The sequence below is a fragment of the Canis lupus genome, chromosome 15, assembly GCF_003254725.2.
Source record: "Canis lupus dingo isolate Sandy chromosome 15, ASM325472v2, whole genome shotgun sequence".
NCBI lineage: Eukaryota > Metazoa > Chordata > Mammalia > Carnivora > Canidae > Canis > Canis lupus.
This window is the reverse complement of record NC_064257.1, coordinates 50712798-50731762: the sequence shown is the minus strand read 5'-3', so window position 1 is coordinate 50731762 and position 18965 is coordinate 50712798. Positions and strand designations below refer to the sequence as shown.

Genomic DNA, 18965 nt, shown 5'->3' with positions numbered 1-18965 from the left:
TGCATTTCCCTCTCCCCCAAGCCCTTGGCAAGCATCATCCTACTTTCTGTTTCTATGAATATGACTATTTTGGATACCTTATCAGTGGAATCATATAATATTTGACTTTGTGACTGGCTTATTTCACTTAGCATAATGTCCTCAAGATTCATCCATGTTGCAACATATATCAGAATTATCACCTTTTTATTTTATCACCTTTTTATTTTATTTTATTTTTTAAAAATATTTTATTTATTCATGAGAGACAGAGAGAGAGAGAGGCAGGCAGAGACAGGCAGAGGGAGAAGCAGGCTCCATGCAGGGAGCCTGATGTGGGACTTGATCCCTGGACTGCAGGATCACGCCGAGCCGAAGACAGATGCTCAACCGAGCCACCCAGGTGTCCCCTGAGCACCTTTTTATATGCTTGTTGGCCATGTGTATATCATCTCTGGAGAACTGTCTATTGAAATCCTTTGACCATTTTCTAAATTGGGTTGTGTTTTTATCATTGAATCATAGGAGGAAACTGAATTTCTATATTCTGGATATTAACCATATTGGAAATATGGCTTGCCAATATTTTCTCCCATTCCATAGGCTGCCTTTCCACTCTGTTGATTGTGTCCTTTGATGCACAGACATTTTCAATTTTGATGTAGTTCAATTTGTCTATTTTTACTTTTGTTTCCAGTGCTTCTGGTATCTTATTTAGGAATTCTTTGCCAAATCCAATGTCATGATAGTTTCCCCCTGCATCTTCTTCTAAAAATGTTTATAGTTTTAGGTCTTATATTTAGATCTCTGATCCTTTCTGAGCTGATTTCGTATATAAGGGTCCAAATTCATTCTTTTGCATGTGGGTAATTCAGTTTCCCAGCACCATCTATTACTGAATACTTTCCTTTTTCCATTGAATGTTCTTGCCATCTTGGATTCTTTTGAGATTCCTACTTTCCTCATTGCTACTGCATTCTTACAATATACCCAGATTACTTGTGGCTGTTGGAATTAAGTGTCTGCTTCTTGCAAATAAGAGACACTAGTTATTTGGTCTCTAATTGAATCTGGAAGACTGAGTTAGCTATCTAAATAATCATCACTCTTTCAAACCGTAAGATATATTCTTTTTTTTTTTAAAGATTTTATTTATTTATTCATGAGAGACAGAGAGAGAGGCAGAGACACAGGCAGAGGGAGAAGCAGGCTCCATGCAGGGAGCTTGATGTGGGACTTGATCCTGGGACTCCAGGATCATGCTCTAGGCCAAAGGCAGGCACCAAATCGCTGAGCCACCCAGGTGTCCCATAAGATATATTCTTACTTTCTTCTCCCTAAAAACAGCAGGTGATTCAACAGGTGTTTACTATCTTCTAGGTAATGTACATAGGATAAAACAAAAATAGAAATCAGGTCTTAGGCTTACATAAACTGTACTGTAGACAAAAAAAATAATTATAATACAGTGGGGGTGAACACCAGAGGGAAGCACTTAAAACGGTTTTATTTATTTATTCATTTATTTATTTATTTTATTCATTTATTCATGAGAGACAAACACACACATACACAGAGGCAGAGACACAGGCAGAGGGAGGAGCAGGCTTCATGCAGGGAGCCCAATGTGGGACTCGATCCCGGGACTCCAGGATTACGCCCTGGGCCGAAGGCAGGCGCTAAACTGCTGAGCCACCCAGGGATCCCCAGCTCCAAGCGGTGAGCACTAAGAGGGAAAACTTAATAAGCAATGGTATTTAAGCTGAATCTTTTAGGATAACAGATTGGGACACAGAAAAGGAAAGATTCTAAAAGGAATAATAGCAGCATAGTAGGAAAAGAGTTTGGTATATTCTAGAAATTGCAAGTAAAGCAACTTTGCTGAATGGTGATTACCCATTCATATACTCACTGGTTCAACTAATTTACTGAGCACTTTAATGTGCCAGGCACAAGTTCAGACACACAGAACAGAGTGGTGAACAAAACAGACCCTCATAGAGCTTACATTCTTGTTGGTGAAAAAACAAATAAATATGCCTATCATACAATCATAAGTGTTAATGGGCATGTATATGTACACATATGTTCATGCATGTGCAGTTTTAAAAAGGCTAGGGGAACATCAGAAGTTATTAACATTTTTGTAAGACCTGAATAAAGTGAGGGAGTAAGTCATGCAAATATTTGGGAGTACAACATTCTAGGCGAGGGAATAGTAAATACAAAGACAAAAAGTTGAAAAGAAGCTCAGCTTTGCAGGCAAAGACAGTAGGCCATGTGGCTTGAGGGGAGGATAAGGGAAGAAGAAAGGAAATGTCAAGAGACAGCCAGGGGCAAGAACATGTGTGGCTTTAGAGACCATCATAAGAACCCATATTTTATTTTCAGTGATATAAACCACTTGAGGGTTCTGAACCTAAGAATGAAATGATCGGACTTACATTTAAAAGGAACACTCTTTTCCTGCTGCATTGAATTAAACTATAAGTGGACAAAGGCAGCAGCAAAGAGAATAAGCAGGAGGCTAACAATAATCTAACCAAGAGATGATGGTGGCCTAGAAAGTCAACGCAGCTTTATTAATATCTGTTTTAGTCAAAGCTTCATTAACATAGCTAAGAGGAACATTTCATAATGATAAAAGGATCAATTCATCAGGAATATATAATAACCAGATATATGTATGTTTGTCCCAATAACAAAATTTCAAAATAAATGAAGCAATGACAGAATTAAAAGGGAGAAACACAGAAGTCCATAATCACAGATTTTACCACCAATCTCATAGCAATTGAAAGAACTAGACAAAGAAAATTTGCATAGACATAGAAGATCTGAACACTATCAGCCACCTTGACTTTTATAGAACAGTAAACTCAATAATGTTAGGATACATATTATTTTCACACAAATATGACACGTTTAGCAAAATAGATATTTAGAGCATAAAATAAGCTTCAATAAATTTTAAAATACTAAAACCATATAGTATATGTACTTTGACCACAGCAGAATTAAATTACTATCAATCATAAGATATCCATGACCACATCACCAAAATTTGGAAATTAAATAACACATCTAAATAATTAATGGGACAAAGAAGAAATTAGCTTTAAATGCTGATATTTTAACAAAAAAATCTTAACCCAATGATATAAGGATGCACGTTAAGAAAACAAAAAAAAAGAGCAAATTAAACTCAAAGTAAGCAGTATGAAGGAAATAATAAGGAAATAAACACCAAAAATCAAGGAAATAGTACAAAAACTGGCCTAATACTTCAATAAGCTTAAGCTCATGAGAAACGAAGAGATGAAATCTTGCATGGAAGAGGAGATTTCAATGACAGCTAAGTACATGTACAATATGATTAGTTCACAAACAAGGAGAACGAGAGATGCAGAGGACATTATTGGAACAATTGTGGGTTAAACAATAGCACTGTGTCAATTTTCTAATTATATAATTTTGATAAATGTACTGAAGTTATGTAAGAGAAAATCCTTGTTCTTAGGAAAAAAGGGACAAATATTTGTAAATCACTCTCAAATATGAGAGTTGTACTCTCAAAAAGGAAGTTGTATATACAGAGAGAGAGACTGTTCAAGTAAATGGGACAAAACAACAGTTGGTGAATTTAGATAAAGAGTTAAAGCTTTCAGTATAGTATCTTATCAAAAGCTTTTAAAATAAAAGTAACAAGGAAGCTATAAAAATATGCAGCACGCTATCATAATGGGCTTCATACTGCCAGACAAGTGTGGACTTCATTTTGAAAAGGATTAGGAAAAAAGCAGCAAGAGAGCTTGATCATTTATTTTAGAGAATAGTCTCATGGGAGATTAGACTGAGGGGAAAGAAGGAAAGACTCCATATAGAAAAACTAATTAAGGGGAGACTCCACATAGAAAAACTAATTAAGGAGGATCCCTGGGTGGCTCAGCGGTTTAGCTCTTGCCTTAGGCCCAGAGTGTGTGTGATCCTAGAGTTCCGGGATGGAGTCCCACGTCGTGCTTCTGCATGGAGCCTGCTTCTCCCTCTCCCTCTGTCTCTGTCTCTCTTTCTGTGTCTCTCATGAATAAATAAATAAAATCTTAAAAAAAAAATCTAATTAAGACACTACTTTACAGTTCGAATAAGAACTAATAATGATCTAAATTAAGATTGTGGGAATAGAAAAAGGTGGATTCAAGAGTTATTTAAAAAGAGGGGTGCCTATGTGACTCAGTCAGTTGAGCATCTGACTCTTGATTTTGGCTCCGGTCATGATCTCAGAGTGAGATCCGGAGATCAAGCCCCGAGCTGTGCTCTGGGCTCAGTGTGGAGTCTGCTTGAGATTCTGTCTCCCTTTCCTTCTGCCCCTCCTGCTTGTGTGCATTCTCTTTCTCTCTTAAAAAAAAAAAAAAAAAATCTTAAAAAAAGGGGGGGGGCAGAAGAGACAGAGTGACTGGATTGTGGAAGACAAAAAAGTAAAAACCATCTAGGATGATTTATGCCTTTTCCTGCCCCATACCCAATTTGTGGTTTGGACAATTAGAAAGACAAATATGTCATTCACCAAAGTGGGAAAAGGAGAGGTTTATTTGGCTTTGAGAGGGTCAGAAAATGAGTTTGTGTTGTAGACATTCTGAATTTGAGAATGTTTGTGGGGTATGTAAGTCCACTAGCACATCGGGAATTTCAAAATGCAAGTCTGAACACATTAGGTCTGGGAGTTAACAATATAGGGATGTAGGATGGCATGGACTGATAAGAGGGAGAAGAGAAACTGAAGAGAAGCATCCAATGGAATATTAAGGGGTAGAGGGTAATGCAAAAGAGATGAAGAAGAGGGTAAAAGAGTTCATGATGCAGACACAGCAGAGAAAATTATAACAGTAAAACTATGTATTGTTTTAGTGTATAACATGCTCTGAAAATGAAAAGTATGATAAACTAATACCACTTTATGCCATAAAGCAGGTAACAGGAATATTCATTTGCCAAAAGATATACAAATATTCTGGTTATTACCTGTTCACTTTCTTATCCACAAAGAATGACCTATTTTTAGAAACATCATTTACTAAACCTTACAGAAGTGAAAATTAATAACTAATACACAAGTTGGTAGAAGAGGGCTCAAAACCAAAAACTCCATGTCCTCTCCCTGAACAAAAACCATTCATAGTATTTCACTCATGCTTTAAACTGAAATTGAATTTGAATTTAAATTTAAATTAAACACTCAAAATAATTATACAAAAGGCTTTGGGGAATAATTATGACCTTTAGAAATAAAATTAGACTCTCTTCTGTTCTAAGATTCCTGTTATTTAAGGTTTGTTATGGTCAGATTGTTTGTATCCCCCACTCCTCAAATTCACATGATAAAATCCTAATACCCACTGTGATGGTATTAGGAGGTGGGTCTGATAGGAGCTGCTTGGGTCAAGGTGTTTAGAGTCCTCATGAATGGGATTAGTGTTCTTAGAGACCCAAAAGAACTCTTTAGAAGAGGGCTTTCACCAGAACCTGATTTTGCTGGTATCTGATCTTAAACTCCCAACCTTCAGAACTGTGAGAAATAAATTTCTGTTGTTTATAAGCCACCCTATCAGTGTTTTGGTCTAGTAGCCAGAACAGAGTAAGACAAAGTCCTTCACAATAGGGTCCAATCAACTTTTCAGGCTTCACGTCTCATAACATTTACCCTTCTAAAGATCTACTAAATCTGCTTGCAGTTTCTGGAATGAAATGCACTCTGCTTTTGTGAACATTTGTTCAAATGGTTTCCAATGTTTAAAATGTTCTTCCATCTTCATATCTAATAACATCTTGCCCATAATTTAAGACTCAAATGTTAGCTCTTTAAAAACTTATTCCAGAGCCTTGGAAAGACAGCACGATATAATGAGAAGGAATAAGGACTTCGAAATGAGACTTAAGTTAAAATACCAGATCTACAATATGGTAGTTATTTTGTGATCTTTGTTACTTAATCTTATTTTTCTTATGCATACAAATTAAAAAAAAAATACGCATCTCAGATAATGCTTGAGGGAGGATGTATTCAAAGCACTTATAAAGAGTACCTAGCCCATAGTAAGCATTCACTGAATAAAAGAAAGATGCTTCTAATACTGTGCCAGTAAATGTTTAACAACCAGTTTTCCAAATTAAAAATAATAAATTTTAGGGGTGCCTGGGTAGCTCAGTTGCTTAAGCATCCAACTCTTGATTTCGGCTCAGGTTGTGATCTCAGAGTTGTGAGATGAAGCCCTGTTTTGGGCTCCAAGCCTGCTTAAGATTCGCTCTCTCCTTCTCCCTCTGCTTCTCCTGCTGGCGTAATAATGTATAGGCTCTTCCTATCAGGAATACAAGGTACTCTCTCCCTTTTCGCTGGGGTCTACAACTGATGATGAATGGTAGGGCGTAAGAACTCTCACTCTGGCCTCCCACCTCCATTTTAGTGAGGCTTCCTATATTAATTTTCAGGGAGTCAATACTCCCCTATGGCAATTTCAAGCTTCTAACATGTCTAGAGATGGGAAGAGATGTGCACTAGCACATCATTATATAGTATTTCCATTAGAGAAACACCATAAACACAAATAATCTCAAGAGCACAGCTAATAGTGTGAAGTACAGTAAAATATTTAGGAACTGACAAGTTTTGAGTTATTTACTGTTTTTAATATATATCTTTACTATAAATTTATAAATCTTTATTTTCAGATAATGCCTGTATTTAAGAACTGGCTTATAAAATTCTCAGAAATTTAACAAACAGGTCAGTAGGAATTTAACAAACAGGTCAGTACATACCTGACCCACCCTTACTGTATTATCTCCAAGTCAGAAAATAAGTACTGGGCACACATATTATACAGTTCAATCTCTGGAAACAATGATGAGATATAAACTTTAAAGAATTTTTAAAAATCCAATATATGGATATCATACACCTTATTATAATGTTATTTGTTTGGAGATGATCTAAAACCATCCTCATGTGGCAGACCTATGTATCTACAGGAGATTAGATTTACTACGATATTCATTAACAAAAAGGTAAACACATTTTATTCACTTTTTATTTTATAAAGCAACAACAAAGTCATGCCTTTTCTTCCTACGTTCTTTTTTTTTTATTTTTTTAAGATTTTATTTATTTATTAATGAGACACAGAGAGAGAGAGGCAGAGACACAGGCAGAAGGAGAAGCAGGCTCCATGCAGGGAGTCCAACGTGGGACTCGACCCCGGGGTCTCCAGGATCACACCCTGGGCTGCAGGCAGGCGCCAAACCGCTGAGCCACCCGGACCACCCTCTTCCGACGTTCTAAATTCATATGATAATTAAGGAGAGCAAAGCTGAGCAAATACTACACGACTGGGATACTGCTTTGTGTGCTGACAGTAAAAGTGCATTTATTTTTACAGTAAATTATTTTCTTGACTCACATGTACTAGAATGCACTTTAAAAGCAGAATTAGCCTTGTAACATGAAGAGAAATGCAAAACCAAAATAACGAGTCCAGAACTGACCCTGAGAGTTAATATATTCTACAACCAAAAACATGCAACTGGATACTAGCTTCTTAAGTCTTTTCAGTGGATCAAACTGGGGATAAATTAACATAGCATATATCTAACAAAGATTTTATTTATTCATGAGAGATACAAAGAGGTAGAGACGTAGGCAGAGGGAGAAGCAAGCTCCCTCCGGGGAGCCCGATGTGGGATTTGATACCGGGACTCTGAGATCATGTCCTGAGCCGAAGGCAGACACTCAACCAACAAGCCATACAGGCAGGCGTCCCTAATAAAGATTTTATAGTTGAGTGTTTCATCCCTAAAAGGTATACAGCAAAACCCTGAAAAGTTTCATTCATATATGCCAATGATTCTCAACCTTCTCTCCATCTTAGAACTAAGGTGAGAGCTTTTTAAAAAATACCACCACAGAGCAGAGAGGCTTGGGAAATTGGTGGAGTAGGAGGATCCTAAAATCATCTTGTACCACATTTAAAACTAGGTATCACTTACATCCAAGTAAATAAACTGGAGACCCATCTGAAGATTGGCATAACAAATTCCACAACTAAATGTAGAGGAACCATATTGGAGAGGTTAAAAAGGACAGAAACAGTGGTCTGGAGCTGCCAGCTTGGAGAGGGGGAAATGTCAGAAAGCTCAATTGAAAACCAGAGAGGCTTAATTCCATGAGTTTGTATAGCCATAGGACTTGGGAGCCTGGAACTTTAACAGTCAGCTGACTTTGCCCTGGGCAAACTTGAAGGGAGTGTGCTGGGGGACTTCTTCGGGCACAAAGGAGTTGGCAGGTGCCATTTTCCTCCTCTGCCCCCAGCATAAACACAGAGCCGCCTGAGGGAGGGGGTGCTGCACAGACACTTGCTACCTAACCTGTTAGCAGTGTGTTTTCAACAAGTTTTCCAGAGACATACCCACTCCACGCTTGTTGGCCTGGACCCTGAGCGCAGTGCAACTTATGCTAATGTGGCATGCACAGGCATTGTAACTGGGCACCGTATGCACAGATGCCACACCACTAGCCACTGCAGCTGCAGTGCACTGCTGCACCCCCAGGGATCCTGCCTAGGACAAGTGGTTTGATGCAAACTTTGCTAACACCATGGTTCTGACCCCAAGCCCTTCTATGGTTATGCCTCCCTAGAGCCAGCTGCCTGGGTCTCACTAACATCACAGACAGCAAGCACACCCCCCAACAGGCAGGGAGTCAGGGAAGATGTCTGAACTAAAATGAAAAGCAATAGACACAATAGCAGGATGCCAGAAACACACAGAGGAGGCTCCCCTGAAATGCCAGATTCTGGTGAACAGAGGACACTGTACTGCAGGGCATTACAAAATCTCTTCTTCATAAAACCACTACTTTCAAGAGATGACTTTCCTAACATAGAGAACACAAGTAGAAAAAAATGAAGAGACAGAGAAATACATCCCAAATGAAAGAATAGGACAAAATTCGCAACAGGAGAACTAAGTGAAACAGAAATAAGTAATATGCCTGATACAGAATTTAAAGTAATGATCATAGAAGACTTCAGAAAAGGCTGTCAGAAAAGGCTGTGAGGACATTAGAGACCTTTGATGAAAAAAATTAAAAAAATAACCTACCACAGTTGAAGAACTCAATAAATGAAATTAAAAATACAATAGATGGAATAAGTAGTAGGCTACAGGAAGCAGAGAAATGTTATCAGTGACCTGGAGGATAGAGTAATGGAAAGCAATCAAGTTGAACAGGTGGAGACAAACAAATACTATATAATAGAACAGACTTACAGAATTCTGTGACTCCATCAAGCATAATAATAATATTTTCATTACAGGAATCCCAGAAGGAGAAGAGAAAGGGGGGCAGAAAATGTATTTGAAGAAATAACAGCTGAAGACTTCCCAAATCTAAAGAGGGAAACAGAAATATATATTCAGAAATCACAGAGATCTCCAAATAAATTTAACTCAAGGAGGTCCCCACCAAATGCATATTGTAACTAAAACAGCAAAAAATAGTGATAATGAAAGAATTTAAAAGTCTGCCAGAGAAAAGGAGAGAGTAACATATAAAGGAAATTCCATAAAGCTATGAGCTGATTTTTCCCCAGAAACTTAAGTCAGGAGAGAGTGCCATGATACATTCAAAGTGCTCAAAAGAAAAAAAAATCTGCAGTGAAGAATACTTTATCTAGAAAGGCTATCATTCAGAATAGAAGGAGAGATAGTTTTTCTGACAAACAAAAGTTAAAAGAACTCATGACCACTAAATCAGCCCTACAAGAAAGGTTACAGGGGACTCTGTGAGTGGAAAACAAAAAACAGAAATGTGAGAAAAATAGGAAGCACAAAAGAAAAAGAAAAGTATAAAAATCACAAGCACAAAATGAAAAAATGTAAAATATGATACCAAATATCCAAAACATGGAGGAGAGAGAAGAATGAGTTCAAATTTAGGCAACCATCAGCTTAATACTGACTGCTATATGCAGAAGATATATACAAATTGGTATCCACAAAGTAAAAATCAGTGAAGGATATACAAAAAATAAAGTGTAAGGAATCTAAGTATATCACTAAAGAAAACCAGCAAACCATGAAAACGTAAGCATCAAAAAAAAAAAAAAAAAGACAAGTAACAAAATGGCAATAAATACATATCTATCAATAATTACTTTGAATATAGATTAAATATGCTATATCAAAAGACATAGGGTCACAGATTAAAAAAAAAAAAAAAAACTCACGATGCAGGGGTGACCAGATGGCTGAGTTGGTTAAGCATCCAACCCTTGATCCAATCCCCCCAATCATGATCAGCCCAGGTCATGATCTCAGAGTCGTGAGATCAAGCCCACAACAGGCTCCATGATGGGCATAAAGCCTCCTTAAGATTCTTTCTTTCTCCCTCTGCTTCCCCCACCCCACTGCTTGTGATATCTCCTTTCTTTCTCTTACTAAAAAAAAAAAAAAAAAAAAAAAAAAAATCCCAAAAAGAAAATAAGTCCCATCTATAGACTGCCTACAAGAGACTCATTTCAGACCTAAAGACAACCTGCAGGTTGACTGAGGGGATGAAGAAACATTTATCATGCAAATGGATGTCGAAAGAAAGCCAAGATAACAATACTTATATCAGACAAAACAGACTTTTAAACAAAGACTATAACAAGACACAATGAAAGACACTTAAAGGAAACAATCCAACAAGAAAATATAACAATTGTAAAAATTTATGCACCCACCATGGGAGCACCCAAATACATAAAACAGTTAATAATAAACATAAAGGAACTAATCAATTGTAATAGAATAATAGTAGGGGACTTTAACACCCCACTTACATTGATGGACACTTTATCCAAACAAAAAATCAACAAGGAAACCACGGCTTTGAATGACACAGTGGATCAGATGGATTTAACTGATATATTAAGAACATTCCATCCTAAAACATCAGAATACACATTCTTTTCAAATGTACATGGAACATTCTCCAGAAGAGATCACAGATTAGAACACAAAACAAGTCTCAACAAATTCAAAATACTGAATGCAGCTTTTCATACCATGCAGCTTTTCTGACCATAACGTTAATAACATTAGAAATCAACTATAAGAAAAAATCCAGGAAGATCACAAATACATAGAGATTAAATAACATGCTACTAAACAATGAATGAATCAACCAAGAAATCAAAGAAATCAAAAAGTACACAAAGACAAATTAAAAAGAAGATGTAATGGTCCAAAACCTTCAGGATGTAGCAAAAGTGGTTCTAAGAGGGAAGTTTACAGCAATACAGGCTTACCTTAAGAAGCAAGAAAAATCTCAAATAAATAACTTAGTCTTACACTTGAAGGAGCTAGAAAAAGAACAAACAAAACCTTAAGCCAGCACAAGGAAAGAAATAATAAAGATTAGAGCAGAAATAAATGATATAGAAACTAAAAAAAAAACCCAACAGATCAATGAAATCAGGAGCTGGTTCTTTGACAAGATCAACAAAAATGATAAACCTCTAGCCAGATTTATTAAAAAAAAGGGGGTTGGTGGTGGTGGAGAAAGGACTCAAATGAAAAAAATATCACAAAAGAAAGGGGATAATAACCAACACCAAAGAAATACAAACAATTGTAAGAGAATATTATAAACAACTATATGCCAACAAATTAGGCAACTTAGAAGTAATAAAATTCTAGAAACACGAATGTGCCAAAACCAAAGCAGGAAGAAATAGAAAATTTGAAAAGACTGATTACCAGCAAGGAGAGTGAGTCAGTAATACAAAATCCCAACAAACAAAAGTCTAGGACCAGTTTCATAGGCAAATTCTACCACAACATTTATAAAGAGTTAAAAACCTATTCTACTCAAACTATTTCAAAAAATAGAAGAAGGAAAGGGGGCCTGGGTGGCTTAGTCAGTAAAGTGTCTGCCTTCAGCTCAGGTCATGATCCTAGAGCCCTGGGCTCAAGCCCTGCATAAGGCTCCCTGCTTAGCAGGGAGTCTGCTTCTCCCTCTCCCACTGCCCCTCCCCCCACTCATGCATGTGCCCTTTCTCTAATAGATAAATAAAATATTGGAAAAAAAAATAGAAGGAAATCTCCCAAATTCATTCTATGAGAAATCGCCCTCATAACAAACCAGATAGCCAACACAAAAAAGGAGAATTACACGCCAATATCTCCCATGAACATAGATTCAAAAACTCTGAACAAAAAAATACTAGCAAACAGAATCCAACAATATATTTTAAAAAATCATTTACCACGATCAAGTGGGATTTATTCCTGGGATGCAAGGATAGTTCATTACTCACAAATCCATCAATGTGATCCATCACAATAATATGAAAAAGGATAAAAACCATACAATCAAAAAAAAAAAAAAACCCATACAATCATTTTGATAGATGCAGAAAAAAAGCATTTGACAAAGTACAACACCCATTCATGATAAAAGTCCTCAACAAAGTAGATTTAGAGGGAACATATCTCAATATAATAAAGGCTACATATGAAAAACCCACAGCTAACATCATACTCAATGGGGAAAACCTGAGAGCTTTCTCCCTAAGTTCAAGAACAAGACAAAGACTCACTCTCATCACTTTTATTCAACACAGTACTGGAAGTTCTAGCCATAGTAGTTAGACAACAAAAAGAAATAAAAGGCATCCAAGTTCCCAAGGAAGAAGTAAAATTTTCACTATTTGTAGATGACATGGTACTGTATATAGAAGATCCCAATAATTCCACCAAAAAACGACAATCACTGGTAAGTGAATTCAATAGTCTCAGGATACAAATACATGCTAAGGGCAATAATGGACAAAATAATGGACAAAAATCAATGTGCATAAATCTGTTGCATTTCTATACACTAATAATGAAGCAGTGAAAAGAGAAATAAAGAAAATAATCCCCCCCAAAAGAAAATAATCCCATTTACAATTACACCAAAAATAATAAAATAGGAATAAACTTAATGAAAGAGGTGAAGATCTGTATTCTAAGAACTATAAAACACTGATGAAATAAATTGAAGATGACACAAAGAAATGGAAAGACATCCCGTGCTCATGAGTTGGAAGAACAAATATTGTTAAAATATATATACTACCCAAAGCAATCTACAGATTTAATACAACCCCTATCAAAATACCAACAGCATTTTTCACTGAGCTAGAAATAAACAATTCTAAAATTTGTAGGGAACCACAAGACCCCAAATAGCCAAAGCAACCTTGAAAAAGAAAAGCAAAGCTGGAGGCATCACAATTCCAAACTACAAGTTATATTACAAAGCTCTTTCCCTCTCTTGCTCTAAAATAAAAAAATAAAATATTAAAAAAAGGGGGGGGAGGTCCTTCTGATCAAGGAAAAAAAAGGGGGAATCACCTGGTGAACTTTTAAAACTATTTTTAGGGACACCTGGGTGACTCAGAAGTTTAACACCTGCCTTTGGCCCAGGGTGTGATCCTGGAGTCCCAAGATCAAGTCCCACATCGGGCTCCCTGCATGGAGCCTGCTTCTCCCTCTGCCTATGTCTCTGCCTCTCTCTGTGTGTCTCTCATGAATACATAATATCAAAAAAAATAATAATAAAAATAAATAAATAAATAAATAAAACTATTTTAAAAACTTACTGGCCAGGGTGCCTGGCTGGCTCAGTGGGGGCATCATGCAATTCCTGATCTTGGAGTTCTAAGTTTGAGCCGAGATTACTGAAATAAAACTTGAAAAAAAAAAAAAAAAAAAAAAGAAAAAGAATCACTGATCTGATGCCCTAGATTCTAAACACACACACACACACACACACACACAACTTTAGTAGTGGGAAGGATCTATGAGTCCTTCAGTTCATCTAGATTAAAACCATAAATCAGATACAATCATACACTTGTTGAAATGGCCAAAATTAGAAACAATGACAAAACCAGTGTTAAGCAAGTATGTAGAGCAACTAGACTCTTCTACACTGTTGGTGCAAGTAAAAATTGGTAAAAATTACTTTGGAAAACTATTTGGCAGTGCTATTAAATTTAAATATATACCTATCCTAGGACTCAGCAATTCTACTACTGAGCCACCCAGGCATCCCAATTGGAGCATGTATTTACTTTTATAAGAATTTGCTAAACATTTCTCCAAGTGAAGCACTTTATTACATTCCCTCCAGCATTGTATGCAAATTCCAGCTACTCTTTGCCAACATTTGTCAGTCTTTTTAAACTTCAGCCCATTATAGTGGGTATGTACTTGTATCTTAATGTGGGTTTAAATTTCATTTCCCTGATGATGACGTTGAACACCTTTTTATATACTTACCTTTCATATATTTTCCTTTGTAAAGTGCCTGTTAAAATTTTGGCCATATTTTATTTGAGTTGTTATTACTAAGTTGCAAGGCTCATATATTATTATATACATATTTATATATTTGAATACCAGTCATTTGTCAGATGTGTGTATTTATATATTTGAATACCAGTCATTTGTCAGATGTGTGTATTACATCTATTCTCTTCCAGTCTGTGGCTTGCCTTTTCTTTTCTTTCTTTCTTTTTTTTTTTTTTTAAAGATTTTACTTATTTATTTATGAGAGAGACAGAGAGAGAGGCAGGGACACAAGCTCCATGCAGGGAGCCCAACATGGGACTCCATCCCAGGTCTCCAGGATCAGGCCCTGGGCTGAAGGCGGCGCTAAACTGCTGAGCCACCCGAGCTGCCCGCCTTTTCTTTTTTTTTCAATGGTATCTTTTGAAAACAGGTTTTTAATTTTGATGAAGCCCAGGTTATCAGCGTTTCTCTTTTATTATTTGATGGTTTTTGTGTCCTAAGAAATATTTGCCTACTCAAGATTATTATTTAGTCTAGTAAGCCCATTTCTGTTACAGTGATTTTGATCTTTGGCACTTCTTTTTGGTTCTTTCCAACTATTTCGGTATCTCTGTTTATATTGCCCATCTGTTCATTCATGCTGTCTACTTTGTCCATTATAGCCCTTAGCATATTAGTCATAGTTGTCAAATTCCCAGTCTGATAATTCCCACATCCTTGCCATATCTAGTTGTGATGCTTGCTGTTTCTTCGTTGCATTTTTTGCCTTTTGGTAGGTCTTATAATTTTTTCTTGATAATCAGGATGTAAAAGGAACTGCCTTTTTTTTTTTTTTTTTTTTTTTAAGGAACTGCTCTTAATAGGTCTTTAGCAATATGGTGGTAGAGTATGGGAGAAGGGAAGCAGCATTATATACCACCATGGTTAGGTCGTAGTCTTTTAGTGAGCCCGTGCCTCCAGACTGTGAACTTCACAAGTGTTGCTCAGTTTTTCTCTCGCTTAGGTGGGACAAGATAGCTAAAGTGTGCTAGATTTGGTTATTTCCCTTCCTGAGGTCAGTTAGGAGCTGATTATACCCAAGCAGGTTAGGTTCTGGTTTCTCCTGAGGGTAGGCCTTGTTAAGAAGAAGAGTGGTGGGGCTCAGTCCATTAAGTGTCTGACTCTTGGTTTTGGCTCAGTCATGATCTCAGGGTCTTGAGATCAAGCCCTGTGTTCAGCTTCCCACTCAGTGGAAGTCGGCTTCCTCCTTCTCTCTTTCCCTCTTCCTCTTCCCTGCCCCCTCCTTGCATGCATACTTTCTCTCTCAAATAAATGAATGAATGAAAAGCACCTGGGTGGCTAGTCAGTTAAATGTCTATATTCGGCTCAGGTCATGATCCTAGGGTCCTGGGATTGAGCACTGCATTGGGCTCCCTGCTCAGCAGGGAACCTGCTTCTCCCTCCTCCACTTCCCCTGCTTGTGCACATGCTCATGCTCTCTCTCTCTCCCTCTCTCAAATAAATAAAATCTTTAAAAAGAAGAACAATGTGGTCGGTCTGGTATATTTCAAAATGGTTCCATATCTCTCCCTACTGGAAGCATGAGGGGATTTTTCTCCAATATTTACCATGGTAACCTGGTCCAGGTCTTGGAGGTAAAATTCACAATTTGTTGGGCAAATTGTCTCTTATGACTGGGTCACCCTGGAATTTTTATCTCTCTCTGTTCTCCACAGTGAGCTTTCTATAATTTGTTGGTTACAATTCAGGTTTTCCTACCCCAGCACTAGTTCCCAGGATGATTTCTACTAGTGAGATTTTGCTGTGGTAAGTCATGACTCTATATTCACCTGCCTTCAGTTTTGAAGGCATCATTTTGCCCTGTGTCCTTGCTGTTTTGCTTCCCTGATGTAATCTGAAATTCCCCCTCCCTCCAAATACCTGGAGGACAGGGAGAGCTGAAGAAAGCAGCAGGCCACTAGAGGTTGGTAGGTGGAAGTTTTAATAAGCAAAGGGAACTTCCCTACGAGGCTTGTCCTGAGCGGCAGCAAGATGAATAGATTCCCATGCCCATCTGCCAAATCTTAAAAGTTTATGAAGAGGCCTTAAATATGTATACCATGCAGGTGTTTTCAACACCATATCACTATTTCAAGGATATGTTCTCGGAGCAGCCTCTGGGAGCTCGAAAGTCAAGCAGAACCCACATTCCAAGGATGGAGAAAGGGGGTAGGGAGCCTCTGAATGCCCAGGTCCAGCTTATGGGTCAGCGGCTGTCATTATGTCTTTTCAGTGACCTCCAGCAATCTTCCTCACTCTTAAAAATTCAAGCAGTGTTGGGATGCCTGGGTGGCTCAGCGGTTGAGCATCTGCCTTCAGCTCAGGGTGTGATCCCAGGATCCGGGATCGAGTCCCACATCAGGCTCCCTGTGGGGAGTCTGCTTCTCTTTGCCTATGTCCCCACTTCTCTCTCTGTGTGTCTCTCATGAATAAATAAATAAAATCTTTAAAAAAAAAAAAAGTAAATACACATTTGACCATATGACTCAGCCATTCTATACCTAACCATTCACCACAGATATTAAAACAAATGTCCAGAAGAGACTTTTATAAGCATCTTCATGGTGGCTTTTATTCATAAGAGCCCCAACTAGGAAAAAATGCCCACTAACAGGTTAATGGATTAAAAAAGACAGATTAATGGATAAACTGTGGAATGTACACATAATGTAATATCCCTCAGCAACAGAAAGAAATGAGTTCCTGATGTATGCAGTAACAATCTCAAAACATTATGCTGAGCCAAAAAAAGCCCAACACAAAAGAATACATAGTAAATAAACTCTAGCACATTTATATATGTGACTCTAGCACATACAAAACCATGTATATAGAACTCTAGCACATACAAAACCTATTAAGACAGATCAGCTGTTTCCTTGAGAAACAGAGAGAGGGTGGGCAGGGGTGGGGGTAAGGATTGACTGCAAAGGGACACAGACACTTTAGGATGACGGAAACAATCTGTATCTTGATTATCATTATGGTTTCCCAAGTTTATACATTTGTCAAAACTCATATTTAAAACAGGTGCATTTTATCATATGAAGATTTTATCTCAATAAACTGTTGATTTTCTTTTTTAAGAAAGGGGAAAATTCCATTCTGTCCTCTCTAATGTTAGAGGATCCATTTCTCCTGTTAGCCCCAAATCCACCCAGAAAGCCCAAGATGGTAGGGGGAGGCTTATGGCCTGATTATAGTACCTATCTATAAAGAAGGACTGACTTGCAGCTCTACAACCTAATAGCAAATAAAGTTTGTCATTTTCCAAAACATATGTCTCCATGACAAAAATATATTAGACTAATAACCTCTCACTATAAAAATCACTGCAGAGTCCTGTCACTTACAGACTTAAATTCCCTGTTTAAGCCAGTCTGAAAATCATATGCACTTGCCTTCTAAAAGAATATCTAAAAAAAGTCAGAGCATTAAAAAAAAAAAATCCCCGTTTCCCATATCCAGTGTCCTTTCTCTTAATTAAAAAAAAAAAAAAAAAAAAAAAAAATCAGCAGTAGAGGCAAAAACTGGTTTGCCAAATCAGATTTTAGTCAAATATGATATATATCTCATTCTTTTGGCTGCCCAGCCACAGTCCCCTCCAATAGTGGGGAAAGCCTCCACATGGTAAGGCTGGGGAAAGTGCCTGTGTCTTATTATATAAAAGCTCAAAATGCCAGATAATTAAGTAAATATCTGGAGCCAGATTACTTGGGTTCAATCCCTGACTTATAAGAAGAACTATATGAGTTACTACTATTTGTTCTCCAAGCTCTGGGGAAACTGCCATATGATCTGAGTTCTGTCAAATAAAAGGCACTTGCCCCAGACCTGGAATCAGAAACCAGGGATAAGAAGGAAAGAGGGACGACGGGATCTCACTCTAGAGCAGCCATAACTTGCAGCAAGATCAAATTCTGGGTCAGCAGTGGCCACACAGCACTAGTGGTGGCACCTAGACACCACAGACAGGGGCACTGGCAGTGCTGGCTGCTTCATGTGGTGCTAGGCAATGCAGCATGGTACCCTCACTGAAACAGTGCTGAACCATGATTTTGGGCATAGTTCTAGGTATAAAGCCTGGATTCTAGTTTTCTAATCTTTCTGACAATTCTGTAAGCTACCTTATATCCTCCTAGTAAATGTCTTTTCCATGTAAGTGAGATGGAGTTGGTTTCATTGCTTGCAACCTAAGACCCTGACATAAGAGCTATAAGAAGTGAATAAATGGAAAACTGTCTTATGAATGTTTCTGAGTATCAAGGGAAAACTATGAAATGGCCTAGAAACTTTTCAGAATGTTAGAATGCTATGAAGCTTGTTTGACAGCTTCATGGTTCCCAAATCTAATACGACAATAACTGAAAACCTGATCTTTATCAACTGCTTTCTACATGCAAGGCACTGTGTTAAGCATGTCATATTAATTATTTCATTTAACCCTCACAGGTGTCCTGTGAGGTAGATGGGATTTTCCCAATTTTACAGATGAGGAAACTGAGAACTACGAAGGTTAAAGAATTTAAATAATTTAGATAGTGTATCCTTCCAAATGTATTAAGACCTAA

General features: G+C 37.5%; 1 protein-coding gene across 14 annotated transcripts in view; it reads right to left on the bottom strand.

Moving 5' to 3' along the window:
• Positions 1 to 18965, bottom strand: part of ARFIP1 (ADP ribosylation factor interacting protein 1) — a 131516-nt gene that overhangs the window by 88095 nt on the left and 24456 nt on the right. For 3 of the 14 annotated variants that reach the window (XM_049094239.1, XM_049094243.1, XM_049094244.1), the window contains exon 2: positions 9298 to 9417. The exons of 10 other annotated variants lie outside the window; for them this stretch is intronic. In XM_049094239.1, the coding sequence (XP_048950196.1) occupies positions 9298 to 9339 (42 nt within the window). In that variant the 5' untranslated portion in view covers positions 9340 to 9417. Of the gene's footprint in view, positions 1 to 9297; positions 9418 to 13661; positions 13751 to 18965 lie in introns of all 14 variants that reach the window. One more of the 14 variants, XM_035698877.2, reaches the window with a different exon arrangement.